The sequence below is a fragment of the Neodiprion pinetum genome, chromosome 1, assembly GCF_021155775.2.
Source record: "Neodiprion pinetum isolate iyNeoPine1 chromosome 1, iyNeoPine1.2, whole genome shotgun sequence".
NCBI lineage: Eukaryota > Metazoa > Arthropoda > Insecta > Hymenoptera > Diprionidae > Neodiprion > Neodiprion pinetum.
In genome coordinates, this window is record NC_060232.1 from 5,891,195 (window position 1) to 5,914,373 (window position 23,179).

The window sequence follows — 23,179 nt, forward strand, 5'->3', positions numbered from 1 at the left end:
GTTGCAAAGTATTCGGTTACGTTTGTCGTTTTATGTTAGAATAAAGAATTCAAGGATTACGCGGTTTGCGAGGTTTTTTTTTTCTTTGCAAACACGTCTGTACACGAAATAAGAAGTACGTAACCTTACACAAATACATGGCTGCGCACGTTATCGTAGAATAATTGTTGTTCCCGAATGGCAGACTGGCGCGGCGTGGCGTCAGTGACACGTTTAATTAATTTACCATATATGCAGATGTACGCCGTTCAACAAACGTGTATACTATGTATATATATGTGTGTGTATGTATATATATATGTATACAGTATATTAAATATCGTAGGTAGGTTCACAGCGTATTTGAAAGGACAATTATGTGATTGTCTCTCAATCGTATAGCTGCATCTGCGAGTAAGAGAAAGACAAACGTGGCACTGCGTGGATATAACGGAGACGAGAATCAGCTGTTGCAGAAGACCGAAGGAGCCTGTACAAACGAGTTATGCAATTTTTTTTCTCTAATAACGAAAAAAAAAACAACAGAAGAAGTAAAAAACGGCAGAAGACAGACGTTTAAAAATAGCCATGCGTGTATGCGAATCGTAAATTCTCAATTTTTTCAATTCAAAATTATCATTTTTACTGAAACACAGATTGTTTTCGAATTCGTATAAATTCGTGCGATTAAGTAATTTACGTTGACCCGTAAACTGCGAGTTCTGATTATTTCAGCCGGTTTTTTATTATTGCAAGGAGTTTTGGGAAAAATTGTCGTCACGCGACACGATCGTCGGTTGAGCTGCAATCGTGGTTTCGATGGGAAGAGAAGAGGAGCGCGCAGCGTGTCAGTGTAGTAAACAATGGCTGGAAATAGAATAATTATTTATCCAAGCAGAACAAGCCTCGCGACCGAATAAGCGAGACGAAACGAAACGTTCATATCCCCGGCTTTTCCATTCCCCCCGTCTTATTACTGCCGATTCTGCTGATGCCGCTTATGCTGATGCGCACTTTCAGCCTCCGAAAATGCCATCTCAGTATCGATGCAACGTCCAACGGTTAATCGGTCGTTGCGAATTTACTGTTTTTCGTAGAATTAGTGCCGTGTATAATTAGATCAGTTTAGATACACGTGCGTGTATAACGCGTACTTTTAATATCGAGCACGAGAATTCACGGATTTCGGTGAAACACGCGTGAAGATTGTACCTGCCCTTTTTCACGTCTATGATGTTACCCTCGATTTATACACAAATCGCGCGCTTGTATGCATCCGCCAAAATAGAGCTCCTATTTTTATACGTATAGTATACCACTCTAACGGGGTTATCAAGAACAGACGAGCTGTACGAAAGAGTATAATGAAATTGAAAAAGAGAATTTTTACATAGGTGAGGATTTTATACCGAAACGATGCTGTTTCAATCGTTGTTTTGTTAGTTGATATTGACTGCACGCATAACTTGTAGGTAAAAACTTTATCCCTTCAACGAAAGACGAAGGTTACACATTTTTTTTTATTTCTTTTTTTTTTTTTTTTTTAAATTTTATTTCAAGAGTTTTTCGATATTTCTCGCTGGATCGGACTTTTTTCTGTTCTTCTATCTTGTCAAAGTCAAGAAGTTGTTAAACAAACGAGACAGAGACAGACACGTTTCTTAGATGAAAATCTGCTCGTGTCAACACGCATGTTAGACAATCGTTCAATCCCTGGTGTAATTTAATCGCGCGAACGACATTTATAATAATGCACACGAAGGAAAACCGAATCTCGTAACATATGAAGAAGCTTGCAGCATGCAATAAAAAGTCTGAATAAGAATCGAAGAAAAAAAACAGAATTTTTGATTATCTAGAGAAAAATCTGGCTGCAAGTAGCACGTGTTTTATTTCTTTTCTCTATTCCTCGATCCCCTCGAGCCCCTCGATCACATTCAGGAAAAGCATGCTCGAAATATTTCTCACAATCAGTTCCGTAGCTCTTTGACATACGTAATACAAGATCCTTTTGAAATATGAAAAGATTTCAATCAAATAAAAAGGGGCTGTGCAAAGGAAGGACGTGAAACGCGTCGAATGAAATCCAACCGGTTTTGAAACCTTGTGGTAAAGTTTCAGAAAACGTACCAACAATAATCCCGATGGTGTTTCGCACAAGTCGAGTCTGTGAACGTCCCTTTTTTTTCCCACCCACGCTTTTGCAATTCTTTTTTCATCTCTCCCGCTCCTTTGTCTCTTTGTATCTCATTTAACACCGGTATAATCGCACATCTGCCCATAACGCGCCTACGGTATAATGAGGCACATACACGATATAGAGTGAACAAGAAATATTTTATTTCGCCCGGTAGTCGCACAACGCTTTTTCGTGCACTACACACCAACGCGTGATACCCGCGATATTTCTTTCCCCGTTTTTTCCTCCTCCCCTCCTCCCGCCCCTCCCACCTCGTGCAGTCTAAAAATATTCCTAACCGACCAACTCCGTCCGCGAGCTTGTAGTAGGTACACCTCCTACCTACGTCTAGCGGCTCTTTTCTCGGTTACTCTCGAAAGCTTCGAACCTCTTTTCTTGGGGAAAAGTTGAAAAGTCAGCAGGATCACGCTGACGAGACACGCGGTGGATGACATCTCTCGTGAAAAGTAAAAAGTTTAAGAGGAATTCCCGTATTTACATGTATGGTACGTGTTATTCAAATTTCCATGTTTTTTACACCAAGTAGTTTTCGTCGATAAATCGTACGGATATGCATAGTTTTCATCAGCGAGGAATCGACCGGTTATAAACGTCCGACGGTTGGTCAGATTCGTCAACGGGACTCTTTGAGAGTCGGTTCTTGGTCTGCGGTTAAGAGAGCCAAGTAGAGAGAGAGAGAGAGAGAGAGAGACCAAAAGTAGACAGGCCTCAGACGAAGCGTAAACGGATACGTCTCGCAATTAGATAATACGATGGGTCTGAATATTGCGTGTGTGATGAAAAAGAATTGGACGCCACGCTCTTCAATTTTAAGCCTAAAAGTCTGCCTCGCACGCCCCCGACGACGTTAATGATCGACCGCTTGAACCGTTGATGATTGTAAAACTGGCGTGCATCATTCTCTTTCGGTTCTGTCGATATCAATTGAGCGACTGTTCGAATCGTAGATTTGTGATTTTTCTCCGAACACGGTAGCAGCAATTCCACTCGTTTATTTAGCGATGCTCGCTAAGCTAAAAATAATCGTTATACTCGATTAATCGGGCAAAAATAATCGATTATTTTTGGGCATTGTTACGAACTGTTACACCACCGTCACACGACTCAATTTATTCTTTTACTTTTTTCTTTTTTGGTGACTTTTTAAAAATAATAAATTCAGTTTCCACCAATTCCTAAACATTTTTATAATCTTTTCTCGCGTAACTTTTCAGATTTTTCTTTCTTCTACCAAATTTTCAGCAGTAGCCCAAAAACTCCGAGTGCAATGGCTTCGACGTTACTTCGGAAAGGTGCAGAGTGGTATTCAGAAACAAACAAATACGGGCTCAAGTTGTATTCGAGAGTAACAATATACGATATGTAATGTGCCGAAGTTACAAGAAAATTGGGAATAACGGCGGCCGTCCCATCGCTAAATGAAACCGCATGTTCGAATGTCCCAATTCCCCACGTGTGTACCCAAATGTAGAAACTCGCACGTTCACCTCTCATCCCGTATAATTTCAAGGGTAAACGATCCGGTCGTTCCGGCTCTATCATCCGAGTGTGTTACACCCAAGACTCTCTCTCTCGTCGAAGCCGCGAACTCGTGGATTAAAAATGGATCGAAGACGGAGGCTTGATGTGCCAACAAGTGGACGGCCGCGGATTCATTTATACCTATGGATATATATTTTTAGCCTGCACGAAAGCCTATTCTGTCCAATCTACGTAGCTACGTAGATGCGTGCATACCTACACCACCCGCGATTCCGCCCACGTGCGTATAATGTTACCCCGTCTCGCCGCGACGATTCCCGAGCAACGTGTCTCTGTTACACAATACTCACACGCGTGCAAACGCATCTCATGGCATCGTCGTACCGCCTTTGAATATTTCGTCACAACGAAGCGAAGACTCCGTCACGAAGTCGCGTCTGGATCTCATTTGTCCTTAGAAATTATTCGGATTGTATAGAAGATGTACCTACGTGTAAAGTAATCGTGAGGAAAGGAGAACCAGGAATAGGGGAAAATCGTGCCATCGATGATGTACTCGATCTGTTCTCTCTTTTCTTTTTTTTTTCTTTCTTTCTTTCTTTCTTCTCCTCTTCTTTTTCTACCGGATACTTTCAGATTCGCCATGGATCAAAGAAGCGGACTACGGCACGCGAATTTGCATACACGCGTCGTGTTCGCCGGCCATTAAACGCAGGTAGAACCCAATCACGAATGTAACGGGGAACGAGGGGCAGGAGAAGCCGACTAATTTGGAACCCGGCCAGTTTGGATTAATTAAATTTTTATCCGCGAGCACCCGCGTTCTCGGGATCTTGATCGTCTTTTTCCTGTACAACTGCGGCTGCGGTGGAACTCGATCCGAAAATTTACTATCACGGGTACGTAAAACAGTTTTAGGTGCGGATAGTAGAAAAATCGAAGAAGCGACTGAAAATCTTGTGCGGCGGAGGAGGTTCGACGCCTCTTATCCAGAACCTTTTTTTTTTTATTTCGGAGGTACAAAGGTCTGGGTCAATCGGCAGTTCCTGCGTCTCTGCAGCTGGGGAGATAATCGTCCGCACGTTGCAGGGCGTTTGGGCAGCCACAATCCGCATTTCGTTCCCAAATAAGCTCCTCCGAGCATCTATACTTAGCATTTGCCTGGTCATGAATGGAGGGCCAGAAGAAGGAGTCAGACTCCAAGGCACGTATATTCCTACTATTTATACACGCTGCCGTCTTTCAGCGCGTACGCGTCCACGAATGCAACTTAATGCCTCTTGGCCGTTGTTACACCTGCGGCAGCTTGCGGCAACCCGCAGCCAATGCCAGGTTTACCGTCCCTGCAGCATACGCGCACGTTATTAGGTGGAAATATAGTTGGAATCGATCTGAAAAATCGCTTGGTGCCCGCGATCGAACAAGTCGCAAGGATCCGTCCTCTGCCATTTATACTGGAAATATTTTCTCCGTTCGTCTATGCGCCACCCTATTTATGCTGCAGTTGTGAAGACACACCGATAACGGGCCTCGGAACTTGACCAATTGCATATTCAAGATTAGTACGCGGGAACAAAAATGATTCACGGTGTCTCGCGGAGGGTTCCCCTTATGGTTTTTAACGTATTATAAGATTATAGGGCATAATACCGACAGATTGGATTAACCTACTGCTTTATTCACGAAGCCTAATCCACTTGCTGGAAGCGATTAAGTATTTACGATGATTACGATTTACGTGATGCGTATCTATCGTTTTCATACGTGTGTCGAGGCGGTCTTTATGCCCCCCTCCCCCCCCTGCGGATATTTAATCGATAGTTATTTCCTCGATCGATTCGTTCATCGGTACCTGTTAAAAATTTTCGGCTACGCGGCTGCATCCCAATACCGATATGGTATATGGTCGGTTAGCTGCTCGGAGTTAAGCCTTTCGAATCAATCCTGAGACATCGATTTTAACTGCTTCGTGAATAACCAGAAACCACGATCGCGAAAGTAAAACCGGTCTCTGATAGTTTGGAATATGTGTAATATGGCATCGTATAGGAATTTTAATTCGGAGAAAAATTATGATTTGCAGAAATCGAGACGAGATTGATCAAATTATCATAGTACATAAACTATGATATAATGTATAAACATATATTATAGTTAACTGTAAAGTGAAATTCACAAATTTCCCCTCTTTGACTCTGGATCATTACGTAATCTGGACTGGAACGAGAGATCTCGTACGGTAATAAGAGGGAGGATTTCGGATTGAGAGATGACGCACGGCTCGAAAATTCAAGTTTGCATTATTAAAACGCGACAAGTAAGGTCACGGGCGGAAAGTTTCAGAAAGAGGAGCGTTTAAGTAGCTGGTTCCGGTGGGAGGAAAGCTGATGCGAATCCGCCTGTATCTCGTTTCCGGTATGAGGATAAAAAATACAGGCGAAAAAAGAAACATTTTTAAGCCCATTACGAGGGGTAATTACTCCGGTTATTACATCAAATCTCCCCCGACGATCTGCAGTTATTATAATACGCGCGAATCGCGCAGGGCTCGGAATGCTCGGGTCGTTTTTTTGGCATCATTCCATTCGCGGAGTCACGTGGACGTCGCCGCGACGGATGATCGCGTAACTCAACCAGCTTTAAGATCTTCGGGCAGCCGTTGCGAATTTTCCAAGAAAACTGATTCGCTCGGTTTGTTTTATTGTCTCCCCGCCCGGTAACCGTTTTACATGTTTTATTTATACACGCGCCTTAGGCAAATTCCTGGCCGAGCAGTAAGAGGAGACGGTATTAAATCTTGACCGACTGTGAACGGTGCAAACCGTTGCGGACAACTGCATCCATCCACCTTCGACTATAAATAATATATCCAAAGTCGTTCCCGCGATTACGAGCGAAATTTTTGCAACCTAATGTACGCGGTATTCTAATCAAGGTACGAAGAAATCGCGAAGAAATTCCCGATTCGTGAAATTCGAGTATCGAACGTTTTCCCAAATTTTTTCAAATTTTCTTTAAAAAAAAAAAAAATAACAAAAATTCGAATTATTCCCAATTCGGTAAAATAGCGTGATTGCCGTCGATAAATTACACTTCGTTTTCTCCGATGTTGACAATTTGCCGGAGCATCTAACATCGAGTGACTCATACAATACTCCGTGTGATAAATATAACTCATTGCCCTCAGTTCGCATGCTCGTTCAAATGACAAGCACTTGGGGTCTTTGATGTTTCATTTAACGAGTCGGATTGACGAATTTCAAATAATTGAGTTCGCGTTTTCGATATTTCCCCACAGAGTGCGGAGGTTACAACTTGCGAATATTTAAAATTGTTATTAACGCTGCGTGAACTTAGAACTAAAAGTTCGTACAAACTACTTTTCAACAACAACTATTTTACCTACCTACGTACTCAGGTTAAGGCGTCTTTGAACACGTTATATTGCTGTATGCTCAGCTGCAACGCGGAAGGCAAACAAAGTTACTCCAGTAAAAATACATACGTACACTGAAATAGAAGCTCTTGTTTTAACAGGCGCGCATGCCGGCGGTGGGGGTTTGCCGAAGGTGATATGTATTATGTTCCCTAATTGGATTGGATCGCTGTAACATTCGTTTCGTTGCTTACTCCGCCGAATGGCCCGAATGGCGGCTAAGTAAGTGGCGTGGTATCATTTTTCCCCATAGATTCTCGATAGGAATTATCAAAAACTGCAGCGAAAAAGAAAAACAGAAACCAATAGTTATCTGCTCAAACGTCGCAAACACAAACTTTTTACTTAGTTGTCGCTAAGAGTCCACAAGTTGACTTTTCACCCCCTCAAAATTGCGAGTTGAGACTTTTCTTCGTCCGCCAGAATTAAACATACCCTTTGATCGTGCATCCATCAGCGTGGCCGTAAAAAATCCTTGACTCTTCCAGGTTTTCCAGGACCTGAATTCTAGTTTTTCCTAACATTTTCCCAATTCTCCTAAGTTATTAAGAATTGAATCGTTCAGTTTATTATTATAACTCCATGCTCGATTCAAATTCAATTCGCATTAAAGAAAAATATAATGTAAAAAAAAAATCAGTTCAAGCCAGTTTGTTTCATCGACGAAAAAACGTAAACCTGTTACCTCAATAAATAATTTCTAAATCCCATGATAGAAAACTGATATTTTCAATTTTGTCCGTGACCAGATTAAAAATACCTTGAGATTTCCAGGTTTTTCAAATTTTCCAGGTGTACGGCCAACCTGATACATCGATCCCTGACTTTCTTCTTTGTTTTTGTTTTTAACAAACAAATTATATCTTGCTCTACGGAGCCTTCCGTATTCACCCGCAACTTGTCAAATTTAACTCGCAACAATTCGTATAATTATATGTCGGCAGTCGATACATAATCAGCGCGATCCCCGCGAGCAGCACTCGTTGCCAAATTGAATCGCTTGTCCGACGAGTCGTGCGTCCGTCTCCACCGTTGTAAAACTTTCATCGTCGTTCCTCAAAATCCGCGTCTCGTCCGCGATTCGTTCGGCGGACTGAACGTCCCTGCTCCGGCGTGTTAGTGCTAGATTTTTTTCACCAAATTTTCACGAACAATCATACCGACCGAGTTATCTCTACGATCTTTCGCCCCCCGTAAAATGGAGACGACGTACCTACGTGTAGCCCAACGGTCAAGTGGGATTCAGGCTGCAAAGCTTCGTCGGTTCCAGCAGCCGAAGAGGTCTTACGCGTAAAGCCGACGTAGCATATACATTTAACCTATATACATATATATATATATATAAGCCGTTGGGAAATCTCGTCGTTTCAACAAAGTGGTATACAGAGAATGTGGAAAAAGAAATTTCCTGGACTTTTTGCGATTCGTTCAATCTTTGTACAGTCGCGTCGATTGCCCGATAAGGTAAGTGCACGTGGTTATTGACACGTTCAGACCCAATCATTGACTCTTTTATTTTCCAAAGTTATAAATTTACTGCACAAATTGTGAATTTCTCGATTACCGTAACCAGTTGCCGGAGGGTTAGACGCAACGAATTTATTTTTTGGTAATTTTAGAACCAAGGATCAAACGGACACAACCAAAAAAAGGTCAATGATTGGGAGAGGGTCGATAATTGATACAATCACCCTATCTGTAATTAATTTTCGCTAGAGTAAAGTGGGCTTATTACTTCATCCGTCTGCGGTTTAAAATTGACGGATACGTGATACGGAAAGGAAGAAAACATGCGAAGGGAATGTAAAACAGCAGCGGGAATCCCCCGCGAAACGTGGCGGTGTTGGAGGGTGGGCAAATTGCGGGTTCCGTGGTTAGTACGCGCGCGCAAATGCATCGATCATCCTCCACGGTCTCGAAGAGCGAACCCACCTGCGGAGGAGAATCGCGACCGATGCCGATGTTGCGCGAATACCGGCCGAATCTCGAGTCTCTCCTACCATCGGGGCACATCTCGCGATGGTCCAGAGATCATTCCGCCGACCCTGACGACCGGGCGAGTATCTCTGGTAAGACACACTTCGTACCTCTGACCTTCGTCATCGATGATTGCAGAACCGGCGCGAATTAGGTGCCGGTGAAATGGAAAGCTCGTTTCTTCTTCTCGGTGATTGTTGCGAAGGGTGCTTCTTGACACAGGAATGGAAGGAGGCGGGAGAGTTCCGCTGTGTCTGATCCCAGTAATCACTGGTATTTGTTCGTCGTTTGGGGGAAACTTTGTTAGCTTCTGCAGTCGGCAGTGCCGGAACTATTCTGCTAAAAGTATCTTGCCTCTTTACTTTCTTCGTGGGACGGAGGATCGAGGCAAGTATGATACAAGACAAAAACCTCGTCTTCGGAATACCTGTTGTCAGATCTACGAATAGTTTGGCCAACTTTTCGCTTCGTTGATTTATCAACGGACTAACGTCGAATTTGAAACGATCCTTACGTCTGTGCGTCGACGCATCCAACGACAGTGAAAAATCACAGAATTAAGACGATACGAATGAAGTTAAGACGGTTTTGAAAATATTGCAGTTGGTATTTCTATTGGAGTTAGTTTTGCGTCGAGTGACAAACATCTTTGTCCGCGAGCAGTTGCCGAGTCTATTAGACCTGTATAATATTCCACGCGAGAATTGTTTTCAGTTTGACTTAAATCAGCTCTCGGAATTGATGTACCAAAAATATACCTATCCTACCTCGGAGGAAGAAAAAGCACAAATATACATACATTGTGTACCTATGTAAAAGTATGTATATGCAGGTACATATATACTCCTTCGACGAGAATCGGCAATTTAGCGAAGGAGATGGCACGCCTCGAGGCGTTAGACGCGTGCGCCAGTAGCCAAAAGGTTTCGCAGATTATCTCTGGCGAACTTGTCCGTTTCTTCCTTCCATCCTAATTACAAAAGTTGAACCGTTTCTCACCGCTCGTCGTGTACACACCGAATTGGAGGTGAAAAAAGAAGAGAAGGAACGAAAAAAAAACCTTAAAAAAAAAAAAAACGGTGGCGGGGAAATCATTTAATTAAAAACTTGGCGTGAAAAGAATACAATATATGTCTATATTTGTGTATAGTGCAATTACATTGTGCATGAGGCGGGGCAAAAATGAGCGTGACTAGAATGAAAAAAAAGGGGGAAAAATAAATAAATAAAAAATAGACGAAGAGAAAGAAATCTTCCGTGTAAGTACAGGTATGTGTACATATACATATATATATATGTATTTGCGTCGGGGAAAACACGTGAAAGCATGAATATCCCCGCCTTGGTAACTCGTAATTACGAATTTACAAGTGGGCGAAGGGTGTGAAGGGGAGAGAAAGGGAAAGGCGAGGTTGTCGAGATGTGTTGGCTCGAGCATTCGCTTGAGCAGTGACACGTAACTAAGATGCAAAGAGGATGCTGCTGCTGCTGCTGCTGCCGCGGCAGTCGGTTGAAAAATACGTGTGGGACTTACGAGGGTGAGGGAAAGCACTTCGACGCGCAATAAAAACGGCGAAAAGTTGCCCTTAAGTGGAGAATCGCGGGGTGAGACGTTGAACAAATCCATTCGATAATTCGGGGATTAGAATGCGGCAGACAAATTGTTCAAAGTGAAAGACCAGCAGAATGAGCAGCTCGCTTATCTTTCGACGATATATCATGTTCGACTTTACCATTCGGTCGACTGCACTGATCGGTGAAATAGTGAAAATTTAATTTACCCAATTCATCAACGTTTTAACCTACTTATACGTGTTTGAAACTTCCCACGATTTCGGTTCGTTATAAAATGGCGGCCAAGATGGAGGTGATTGACCGGACTTTGTTTTGTAGGGATTCTACGTCGCACTTGTTTAGTCTCAGTTTTTTTCTCATTTCTGATATATTTTTGCAATTTTTATATGCACGTGAACACTTTTCAGACTCTTGGGTGCCTAAATCGTTGAAATTTCATGCAAAATTGCAATATTTTATTTATTTATATGCTTGTTATAAACAATTGATGTGAAAAACCTCTATTTTAAAAAAAAAAAAAAAGAATCGTTTTTTACGTATTCTCCGCATACAGTTTTATAATATATATTTTTTTCAGAATTTTTCGTACAATCAATTTTCTCAAAAAAAAAATCTGTAAATTTTGAAGAATGAATTTTTTTTCTAAATTACGCAAAAAATCGCAAACTTAGCCCGTTACAGTGGCCATGCTGGATCCGCCATTCTGAATTCCTTAACACCGACTTCGAAATCGTAATTAGTGACCCCGAAAAGCTATAGATCACCTATGATTTTCTAAACTTGTTTAGTAGAAAAATGTGCCCCTCAATGGATTACCTAAACCATGCATATTCCTATATACTACGTGACAAATAGGTAAGGAAGCGACAGACACCGCGAAAAAAAATTTCAGTCCCCGGATAAAGTTTTTGCAAAACTTCCTTCTACGCGGGGTCATACAAATTCCGGTCGACTCGATACCCGGTCCTAGTTCATATCTCATACCGTGCGAACGGAAGTTTGAACTACAATTTTGGTCGATAATCGCTGGTGGGATCAGGCCGCCGTTTACCTCGTTGGTTAGAATATCGTTAACCGCAAACTTTCGCTACGGCAATATCGCCTCCGGTTATCCTGTTAGGATTAACGGGGTCCCTCAGGCGTGTTTAAAAGGCACGTGAAAAGTTTTTCCCCCATGTTAGACCCGGATCGGTGTATCGCAGAGTGAAACATAATTGCGGATCGTGCATACTAATCGTTTCGAATTCAATGCTATATTGATATTTAACAGTCGTAATGAAGCGGAATCGTGGCTCGGTAACAAAAGTGCAATATTATACAGAGTTGAAGAGAGAATTATATATTTTTAATTTTCTTTTTTTTTCCAACAGCGATCCATAAATATAACATAATTTTCTGCAGATAATCGCATATTCTTTGCGTGTCAAACTCTTTCAACTACGTTTTCTACGTCGGTGATCGGGACGAAGAAAAAGGTATAAAAGTCGTGCGGCTCGAGGTGCGGAGCAACGGACTCGACCTGCGCTGAATGTGAAACGCGGAGCGATTTCTCTTGCCTGCTAATTAGGTCGCTGTAAAAATCAATTCGCTAGCTAAGCTGCGCTCGGTTGCGGAGGAGAGAACGAAGGAGGAGAAGAAGAAGAAGAAGAAGAATAAAAGGGAGGAGAGGGCGGTCTTTCCGCCACTTATCGGCTCACTTGTCATCCGGTTTTTTATAAGCACTTCAATTTCATTACATACTATTTATTCTTATCGGTGATGTTATTTTTGCCATCGTTCACGTTCGTCGCGCGGCCGATCCCTCGGGGAGCTCTGTAATAACGGCGATAAACTATGACGGAACGAATTTTGGGTGAAGCGTGGCTGGGTTGCGCAATACGAAGAAAAGGAAGGCGGATGCGACCGATTATAAGGCTGGCACGAGCGGCAAAAACGAGGGCAAATAATATACGGAAGCCTTGGATCTTCAAAATCGTGGCTCGGTAAGCGTTAAAAATAAATCATGACACTCCGGTGACATTCTTTTCTCATTCACACCCCGAGACTTGCTTGCGCCGCAACGCTATCAAAGACCAACAAGAAACGTCTGAAAAATTTCAAATAAAAAACGGGTGTTTGCAACAAGCGTCTCCGCCAACCTGTTGGATATTTAATTAATCGGAGGCAATCGTATCGCGTTGTTCGTCCACGGCGTATAAATTTAAAACCAACCGTGCCCGCATCGGAAACTGAGGATCAAATAACATCGATCGGAAAAGCACGGCTTTTACGCTCGATCGGCTGCAGGTCCGAAGCCGAATGAGAAATTGACCGAGATTCGTAGGTTCGCCGTTTTTGCGGGACCGGTTATGGAAATCGACGCGAGAAAAGTCGCGAGAGAATTCACCCGAAATACCGCAGAGACGTCCTCCGAAATATCCTTCGGCGCGCTCGTCCTTCCTAAGGATACGCGTCTCTACCCCTCGTCGTAACGCGAAGGGTCAAGGTCGCGAAAACGGTGCGGGGAACCTGGTGGTCCCCCTTCGACTCTCGACGTGACGGTGCATGAATAAGCTAATCTATGCATTACGAGCTGGCCGTGCGTATTGATCTGCCCCCCCCCCCCCCTTCCTCCGCCGCCCCCGACGACGCACGCCCTCCGTCGACGCTACCGGCGCCGCCGCCACAACGGGACGCTGCGACGACACGACGAACGAAAGTGCTCCCAAAAACCGGTAACGTGCAATTTTGCCCTCTGGTGGAAAAAAAAAAAAAAAAAAAAAAAAAAAAAAAAAAAAAAAAAAATAGCGAGGCATAATTCCTTGCGGCGGCGGCTCTGACAAGAAAAAAAAAACAACACATTTCAGCGTTGATATAGTCACAAAAAGAAAATGAGTTGCAGCGGCTAGGAATTTTTGAATGTTTAACTAACACTACTAACAATAAGTTACGGGTTCGGTAGAGCCGAACTCTACTTTACTACTATGCTTGTTAAAAAAAATATTCCGTTGCAGTGAAAACTTTTTGCTTCGAGTATACATTAAGACGAAAAATTTGCTGTTCCAGCGAATATTTTTTGCCGTGTGCGGTAAAATGTCAACAAAAGTCAACTGCTGTTATGTCACAATTGAGAAATTGAAGAAATGTAATTTATTGTCGCGTTTTAAGGTATGAGGAAATTTTTTCTTTTACAATGCTGGGATAAAAAAAGTAAATCAACGGGGGTCGTTTCATTATACTGCAACTGGATAATTATTCGTAAAGTTTGAACGCTGCTACTTCGTCGTGGGTGGGATGAATAATTCTTCGGGTAACGGGATAATCAGATCTGCCTGCACAGATGGAGGAATCACACGATTTTAACAACCCTGCCAACCTACCAGGGTTGGTAATGAAATGATCTACTAACTTTTTGCGTCTCATACTCGTGTCTGAATGACTTGTCGGCGGACTTGATTTATTCCTATTCTCAACGCGGACTGTAATTGCTGCCACCTAAAGAATGACAGACCACCGGTGGGTCGTGCTTCGAATGAGAAAGTTTCTCTTCTTTCCACCCTGAAGAGGTTTCAAGTTATTATACGAGATCAATTTACTTGGTCTAAGCAGTTTTCTTTATGTATTATACTCATGTGTATATGTATAGATTATACCGTATCAAAATATAGACTATTTTTTTTCTCAAAATGCAAGTCGAAAATATTGTTCCAAGTGACGAAAAAAGGATGCTGCCCAAGTTTCAGCTCTTAATATTAATATTTAGAAGTACCCCAACGCGATTTTCTATTTCCCATTTGAATGACGGGGGAGAAATTTCTTTTCCAAGCTTTAGAACGTTATACCTCGTCGACGAATTACCGTACTGATAAGACCAGCGCGTATTTTTGTGGTGAATCAAACACTCTAGAAAAAAGGTCTCTTGTCATCGTATGATAAATCTGCTCTTTCAAAAGTTATTTTACGTCAAAAGGTAGTTAAGAAAAAAAGTTCTCTTGTCATTTAATGATAAATCTACTCTTAAGGTCTTTAAATAACTTTTGAAAGAGTAGATTCATCATAAAATTAAAAAGAAAGATCCTTATCAGTACACCAATGCGTTGACGAGTTGTAAAATTCCGAAGTTTTAAAACAAATTTTCCCCATGTTATTTAAATCGGAATATAAAATAACGATGAGGCACCTCTAAACATTAATATCAATATTAAGAGCTGAAACTTGGACAGCATTTTTTTTTCGTCATTTCGAACAACAATTTTAACTTAAATTTTGAAAATATATGGTCGATTTATATATATATATATATATATGCTTGAAACGGAAGCTGGATTGCTGCAGGATTCGACTCACGTGAATCATCTTCCGGCCATAATCAAATACGGATAAGCCAAAAACCAATTTCCTACCAGAATTCAATAATACTCTGTTCTGAAAAATTACCGGGAATCACGCCTACATAGGGATTATTCGTGATGGGAATAGCGAACATTTGGGGTGCAAAAAAAAAAAAATCGAGTCTCGTCAGTCTTCTATACCTCGAATCACCTGAAATATTTCGTCCAATCTTACGGGTAATTTTCAACAATTATTTAACCAATTTTAGGGATGGCTAAAGTAGCGGAGCGTGCAACAATCATATCCACATAATGATAAGAAGTGGCAAACAGATGTTGAGTAACATCGATGCAATGAGCGTAACCTTCGTGGCTCTGGCGATAAATGTGTGCGCGTAACGACGTATATCATCGTGTCAAAGACACGCTTGAGAGCGGGGAAGACCTTTAGATAAATTGTAAAATATTCTCGGTTTAATAATAGTAACTAGGTGCATGAATGAACGAATGAAGAATCTTCGAAGTGATGAATGAAACTTCTTCTTTCTGGGCTAATGAATCCTTCTTCTGTTTGAAGAGCGTCTGGCTGGCGTGCGTAATCATTCGCGTAATGCTGGCAAAGCCTTGTGGAACTTTATCTCTTTGAAACAAACAGAGAGGACAGCGTGCGATAAGCTCTGATCTTGCGCGGCGTGTTTTTCTCTTGTTTCTTTTCGTCGTTCCCTGTTTTTAATCAGATTGTGATTCAGTCTGTCAATTTAACGTGAAACGAAGCCGAGAGGCTTGCAAGTCCCGCGCTTGGTTTGTAGGTACACAATTTTTACATCTTCTTTATTCGAAGACTGACAGCCGGCGAAGGGTGGCCGAAAGCGAGGCCGTTTTCATACCCTCGGAGAGTTTCCTGCATCCATTTGTCCGCGTCATTCACGGTAGAGAGCTGACGGTGTTCTTCCTCCTGTCCCTAAACGAATATCGATCAAACCGTGTACCGGCTGTCGACGCGTTTGCCGAAAGAAGATTCGTATTTTTCCTAAAAGACTTGACCAGCTCTGCAGGCTTATCTTTCCAACTCAAGTATCACAATTTACGTATCGATTACGGGGAAACAATTTTCCCCGTTTTGCCGCTTCTACGAAATCTTTCAACGACTCGGGAGCAAATGGAAAAACATACCCGAGCAATAGTCGGGCAAAGATAAAAGTGAAGGAAACGGATGCGGGCCTAATTAGAGTGACTTTCACACGCGGTCGGATTCACAGTCGGTCGTAACGTGACGGTCGTGTGTAAAACCATTCGACTTGGTCGGGGAATAATCAATGCATGACCTACAGACACATTCACCGTGCAAGAATGTCACGGTCGAACGACGACGCCTCTATCCTGGAATGGGAAAAATTCAGGCGCCGTTTTACACTCTCGTAAATCCTCGTTGACACGTTTCTTTCTTTCTTTCTTTCTTTTTTTTTTCCAAATCGCTAACCAAACTAACCATTCTGTGTGAGCAAAGCAGTTGTTTCTGCACTACGATTAAATCTCCGTATGTGGTTAGTGGATACGGTACCGGGTAAACTGGATGTGCAGAGACCACAACGTGTTCTCACCCATTGGTGTCTCACTGCTGGTTTAATAGAAAGAGAGAGAGAGAGAGAGAGTTAGTTTCCGAGTTTCAGTCGCATTCCTTTGTGTTTCGCACCTCCGTTAAATCTGCTATTATACGGTTAGACAGGCGTAATTATGAATTCTTCGCTTTAGCTGTCATCCGAGAACGAACAATACCGAGAGCACAGGAATTCTAGGTGAAAAGGAGATTAGCGTGTGAATTATGTTATATCGTATTATACACACACGCGCGTATCAAATTGATGTTTCAACAGTTTGCGTGTGACGCGTGGCTCGCGTACGCTTTATGGCACCGAACGTGGATGGATCAAGTCGAACGTTCGTGAAACAGCCAAGGTTTGGAGAGATTGCGAGACGTGCATAATGCCACTTCAAAATCTTGCCCATTTCGGGACTACGGTAATCGCTTGGCATTAGATTAGACGGGCAACTGCGACAAGGATATAATTGCTCAACTTTATTTATTCATTTATTCCTTATTATTTGTTGCTCAACATCGTTCAGATCTTGCCTCCGATTCCTTGGTCCGCGATTCAGAACGCTGTTGTTAATCAACATCGATTAATGGATGTGATTACGGATACGAGTTTAGTTGAGTTTTTAATATTCCACCAGCTCAAAGAATGCGGCGTAAATATGATAAATTAATCACATCCAAGGGGGAATAAAACACTTTTCAACCTATATTTAGTTCATCAAATTGTGGTTTTCAGACCGCAGCGAACGCGTGGTTTTACAAGTGTTCGAACGGATGTCTTACAATTGGCGTTGACGTTGTCCGACCGTTTGTGTCAACTCTCAACTTATGCAGTCTCGACTCGTTATTCCCAAACGAATGATGATTACATCGGACAATTGTTCGCTTCTAGGATGTGAAATTTATCGTGCACAATGCTCAAATAAAAATAAAAAATATAAACTTGGAGAAAAAAAGCTCCACTGTTCCCAGCTGACTGTAGCAAAAATTTGCGAGTCTTCGGTTATAAAATAACGATATCCTAAAATAGTATAGGTGCGTTAATCTTCGAGCCTTGTAATATCGTAACGGTTATGGAAACGCGTTTGTGAAAGGTTGAAAAACCATTAAAAGACGAGATTAAGAAGAAGAGAGAGAGAAAGATAGAAATAACGAGTAAACAAACACCGGGATGTGTTTTTAGCGGGAAAGGAAAATACCGGCTGCTGGGAAACTCTCGACTCGGGTGCCTCGGGTTTGTTTGTTCTTTCTTAGAAGATCAACAAAAAAATTTCACCGATCCATATCGCCTGGGCACCACCAACGCTGGCCTTCCACCGGGTGTCTCGATCGGGAAATCGAAGAGTGGACTATGGTCGCGCCAACCGAAGTTGGCCACGGAGCCAAATGAGTTTGTTTGCGACTATTATTACACTCTCAACCGGCTACCGAGTCATGGGTACCCCAAAGGCTGTCGTTCGGAGGCCAGGGCGAACCCCAGGAAAAAAGAAGCGACCGCCTGCTTCCGAGGTGCAGCTTGACGTTCGCCTCTTTAACGATGCAATACCCCGAGGTCAAAGATATTTTCGGCAAGGAAGCGGCAGCCGCGGGCCTCGGTTATATCGCCGTATGGCCGGTGTCACTGGGCAGCAGGCAGTAGGCAGTAACGTCACTCCGACAATTTATGCCCCTATCAAGAGACCCGCGCCACGGCGGTCGTCAATCAGCTTTCTGGATATCCTATCAAGTTCGGACCAGCTGCTCTGGAAAACACTCCGCGCGGCCTTTCGATTCGAACCATGGCAGGCCTTCGTTACCCATCAAATTCCACCCGGCGTTCGCGACCCTTTCCTACAAACGATGTTCGCCGCTGCTGGGTACTTTGATACTCGACAAGTCTGAGACGTAGGTACTTACTTCACTGCTCCCGCCGGGTGCTCGACTCTTTAATCACGGAGTTGCGCGATTTTCCTAATCCTATTAGATTAATGGTTCGGCAAAATGCAGAGACCCCTGTTCTTTGTCAATCATACGAATCATAGACGAGAATGGTTTCAAAAATTTTGCGCTCAATTGGTGAACGTCCACGAGTCTTGTTGCGAAGAGGACCGATACGGTAGTATCCTTAAACGCCGTTAAACTACCGTGCAACGGTACCTGACGAAAGTTTCCAACCAATAAAACTGCCAAAGTCTACGTGACATTGTACGCCCTGTTTTCTCTACGGCTCAATTTCGAAACCCACGAACGATTCTTCCGTTTCGTTGAAAGACAGCTTGAACCGATCTCGCAAAGCAGCAAAACTCAAGCTCTCTGCAGCTCTGCTGAGCAATGACTCGTATGCGTATGTAACGAAATTGCTCAATGCTTGATAAATTTCTTCAACGCGGTAAACATCCTCGCAACAGCGTCGTCGATGAACTTGCGTACGCGTGTTTACGATTATAGATAGAAAGCAGCAAAACGCGTCGTCGTCGTCGTCGTCGTCGTCGTCGTAACCCGACCGACAGAACCGAATTGTCAGTTTCATTACGAGATATACTTACTCTTCTCGAGTGGCACGCGCTACTGCGGGGGAGTGGGTCAAAGTCGATGGATATCGCAACTCGGCTTACGTTACCTCCGACGTTCCTTGTACACAGACTCTTACGCGGAAGAGACGTGCATCTTTTGACAACGCGATTAACCACCGTCTCCCGAATTTATTAATCGGCGTATTTCTTACGCCGGTCCGTTGCTGCTTTGTTTATGACTCTCGTTCAACTCCTTTAGGGAAGATCGAAACTTCGAGTGTAGAATTTTTATTCACGTCGTAAAATGATTCGCGGATTGACAATGGTTAGCGCCGAGGAAGCCGCGGTCGAAATTGATGCGAGCGTCAGCTGGGCTTAAAAATAATACGATCTAGAACCTGCAGCAAGCAGTGATAGATTTGAGTGTACACGAAAGTGGGTTATTCGGTACTAGGATGATTTGTAAGGTCGAACTGACGCTGTCTACCTCCGTTATCGATTACTAATTTGATAATAATAATTCGGTGAAAAATTGAGCTTCGATAGTGATAATTGAATAATAGCAGCAACGCAGATTGGATTTACCCGATTCGAAAATTTACATATCTTGAATTAAACCATCTGAGCTCGTACAACGCGCGTCCGTTCTCCGGCATGAATTATTAATTGGTTTCCGTGCAATTAATTTAAGTGACGGTATAGAAATGCAATTTATTAACGAACGAAGAAAAAAGAAAAGAAGAGGAAAAAAAAGGCGATGGAAACAGAAAAAAAAACTGTATTCACGTAGCCGGCAATAATGGCCCCCATAGAAATTTTCCCGATAATTGACGAGTGAGATTTCCGATCGAAACGTATAACATCACGTCTACGTTGAATCATACTGCACGTGTCTACCGCAGGGTAAACCTTCTTTTGGAAGATCCCGATAAACCTCAACGCATTCTTGCGTAGTCTTCGCGTTTCGAGTTAATATCCTGTACCACCTGCTGCGTACAGTATAACGAGCTATCATTCCGGATGACACGGACAGGCATATATGCATTTTTTTTCTATTACATATTTCGGGTGATTTGAATTAATTATTCTCGTGTGTTGACAGACGTTCGACGGTAAACCGGAATTATAGAGCGATCGATTAGGTGAGTGCAATTATTGATTACTTTATTTTTACGTGCGGAAAGTGAGAGGATGAGATACGAACGAGTAATAAAAAGGGGTGACAATGATGGCTGGCCAATTGTCAGCTAATTAGTTACAATAGGGTATAAATATAGCAGCCTTGTATAAATTTTGTTGGTGCGAAATTTTTTCGTGTCTTTCGGTGAGGCGTGGCGATGGACGATGGCGACCGAAGTGCGGTTTTCAAGCTTCTTTCGTCAATTTGGCCTTTTGACGCATTACGTTAAACGTCGCGGCCGCCGGCCGGTCAAATTGAACAATATGTCTTGAAAATATGCTCGACCGTTATACCTGTGTATGTACCGTTGCACGCTATTGACTCTTGTAATTATTCTTATTTTCAAAAGCCTACTCCTTGTAAACGACGTTATAGAATTGTGCAATAACAAATTTTTTCCTGATGTTCCGTTACGTTAACGTTGCTAACCTTAGCCTCATTAAGGATAGCTAAGCTAAAATTACAATACAACCTAGAATTGAAAACTGGTCGAGTACTGTTGGCATTAAACAGGTTTTTGAGTGATAAATGACTACCCGAGTCTTGGATTAAATGCCCATAGTCGAAAAATAACATCGCACACAGTTTTTAATAATGTAACATGCAAGAGGCGGCGAATAGTTGTTGGAATATTGCGATCGTATCGTTGGGACTAATTTCGCGTGTGAGAAGTGTTTAAAAAGTATTCAATTATTCACCAACAGGTTAATTTAATATCACTTATTGTATTAAACTTGATAAGAATAAGTGAAAAAAAAAGTTTTCAAATTATTTAAAACAAGATGAGTTTAACGAGTTCCACAGTTGGTAAAAATAAAACCCTACTTGTATAACAGCTGTGCTGCAACGAAATACTTTCAAACAATTACGATATGATGGGGAAAAAAAATGCAAATGAAAATTGAAGATCCGGCGAAGATAAGAATAATCATTTGCGTATAAAACTTGAGAGCGAAGACACGGTGGTTCCGCAATCGGTATAATCACTTTCGGAGCTCGGGTAAAATATCCTTTTCATTAAAATCACACGTACGTTTTGATCGAGGTCAGTATTCTCATCGCTTGATTGAGATTACTTTTCCACGTAGCCATTAGGAAATTGAGATATCAGCTGATGAGGAATCGACCGACGTTCCAGTTTGACAGGTAAATTGCGATGATGCGGCGTTGGCGATTTTCAGATCGGAAAGAGAGCATTTCGTTGATCGGTAAAGACAGAGTCGGTTCCTCGTTGAGATTGTTCGCCAGAATCTCCTCGCGAACCATCGATAAACGTAACAATGAAAAATTGTAAAATTTTAGCGATGAGTGTTGCATAACATCAACGAGAGGTGGCGACAAACTGAGAGAGAGATCCTACTTCGACGGCAGAGGGGAAAAGAATGAAAGAGCCGAGATTTCGAGGGTAACGTGTGGAACCGGGCTAAGGAATGAAATTTGACAGACGAAAGGGAGCGACGTCGTCGACTTGCGTCCGGTGTCGGGGAAAAGGAGGGTGGACGAGCGAAATGGTGGGAGGGAGGGAGGGAGGGATACGAGGGGCGAGGATGACAGAGGGACCTGTAACCCCGAGGGCGAAGGGATCTGCGGCGAATTGGGAGCAGCGTTTAAAGATAAACAATCTACTCATCCACCCGCACGGAGAGCGAGCGAACGAGTAAAAAGTTGGAAGCAAACTGGCGGAGGGTAGGTCGATAGCAATGGCGCCGGCGAGTGGCCAGAAAATCAATCCGTCGCTCTCTCTAGGAGACGGCTCTCTGTGTTTTCGCTTACCCTGCGGACGGTGTTTTCCTTGGCTTTTCCGCGCCCCGTTTTCCGGGGCTGGGGTAAGGGAAGGGAGGGGGGGGGGGGGGATAAAAATCGGTAGGTGGTTATTAGAGAGCTCGGGATGCGAGGAGAGTGTAAAAATTTGACCCAATTGGCAAAATGTAGCCTTATCAAACTCTTGGAAAACTTACTTTTAATCACGCGTTCCGTCGTCGACAGCTTCTGGGAATTATTTGACGACATCCTGGCTCGCGGTCGCGGGGGATCGCGCGACACTCACGATCGGTCGGTTGAGATACCGCTGATTTACAATTCTTTTTATTCTTTTCGGTTTCTACGACGATTCCGTGACGATCGCCTCGCCGTGGTTTTTTTCTCCTCCTTTTTCTCCTTCCTCTTCTTCCTTTTTCCGTTTTCCTTTGGTGGGGGTGGAGGGGAGGGAGGGGAGGGGGAAGTGGGTACGGAATACAATAATAATTACACGTCACACATCAGAGGGCATGAATTATCTCTTCTTCGCGACAATCGACGCGCACCCACGCACTTGTAACAGACGTAATTTTTTTCGTAAAAATAAATATGCGTTATACTCCGCCAAAGGGATAGCGTACGGATTATCCTTTATTATCGGTTGTCGCTGGTTTATCTATTCGTTTGTTGTGTTTGTTTTATCCTTATTGTTTTTTCGTGGTATGTCGTTTTCTTTTTTTGTTTTTTTTTTTTCTTTCTCCTCAGTTTTATTTCACCGTCGTTCCCGTCTCGTTTTTATTTTCTTATTTATTATAATACAATCGCCACGGCCGACACGGACACGGACACGACACACTACACGGCGCGGTAACCAGCAAGCGCGGTGCTAAAATTCTACTACAAGATGTCTGTCTCGGTCACGGCACGCACTGTCGTTCCGCGGCCAAACTACGGCGCAACTTTAGGGCGCAGCTCGGAGGCGCACCGATTATTCGAGGACGAGAGGTTCGCCTATATTCTCTCGTCGACTCGGCTCTTCTCGCCGGCACCAAATACGCAGCTGCGGTTCTCCACCCTGACCAATCGGCATTCCGACGCTTGGCGGCATCTCGCGTCTCAACCACCCACGAACAATATCGCGGAACGACCTCTGGACGACGCTGGCGCAATTCGCCGCCTTTCATTTTCATTTTCAAACGTTGTTAAAGACCTCC

At 43.0% G+C, this 23,179-nt stretch overlaps 1 protein-coding gene across 2 annotated transcripts in view; it reads right to left on the bottom strand.

The window, feature by feature from the left end:
- The window catches only part of LOC124222080 (serine/threonine-protein phosphatase 2B catalytic subunit 2), a 116,334-nt gene extending 93,335 nt beyond the window's left edge, over window positions 1-22,999 (bottom strand). The window contains exon 1 of one of the 2 annotated variants that reach the window (XM_069135938.1): window positions 22,187-22,999. Coding sequence is in view for 1 of the 2 variants with exons in the window: in XM_069135957.1 (XP_068992058.1) it covers window positions 22,187-22,238 (52 nt within the window). In the remaining variant the exon portion in view is untranslated. The remainder of the gene's footprint in view (window positions 1-22,186) is intronic. The other variant, XM_069135957.1, reaches the window with a different exon arrangement.
- Between the last annotated feature and the right edge of the window lie 180 nt (window positions 23,000-23,179).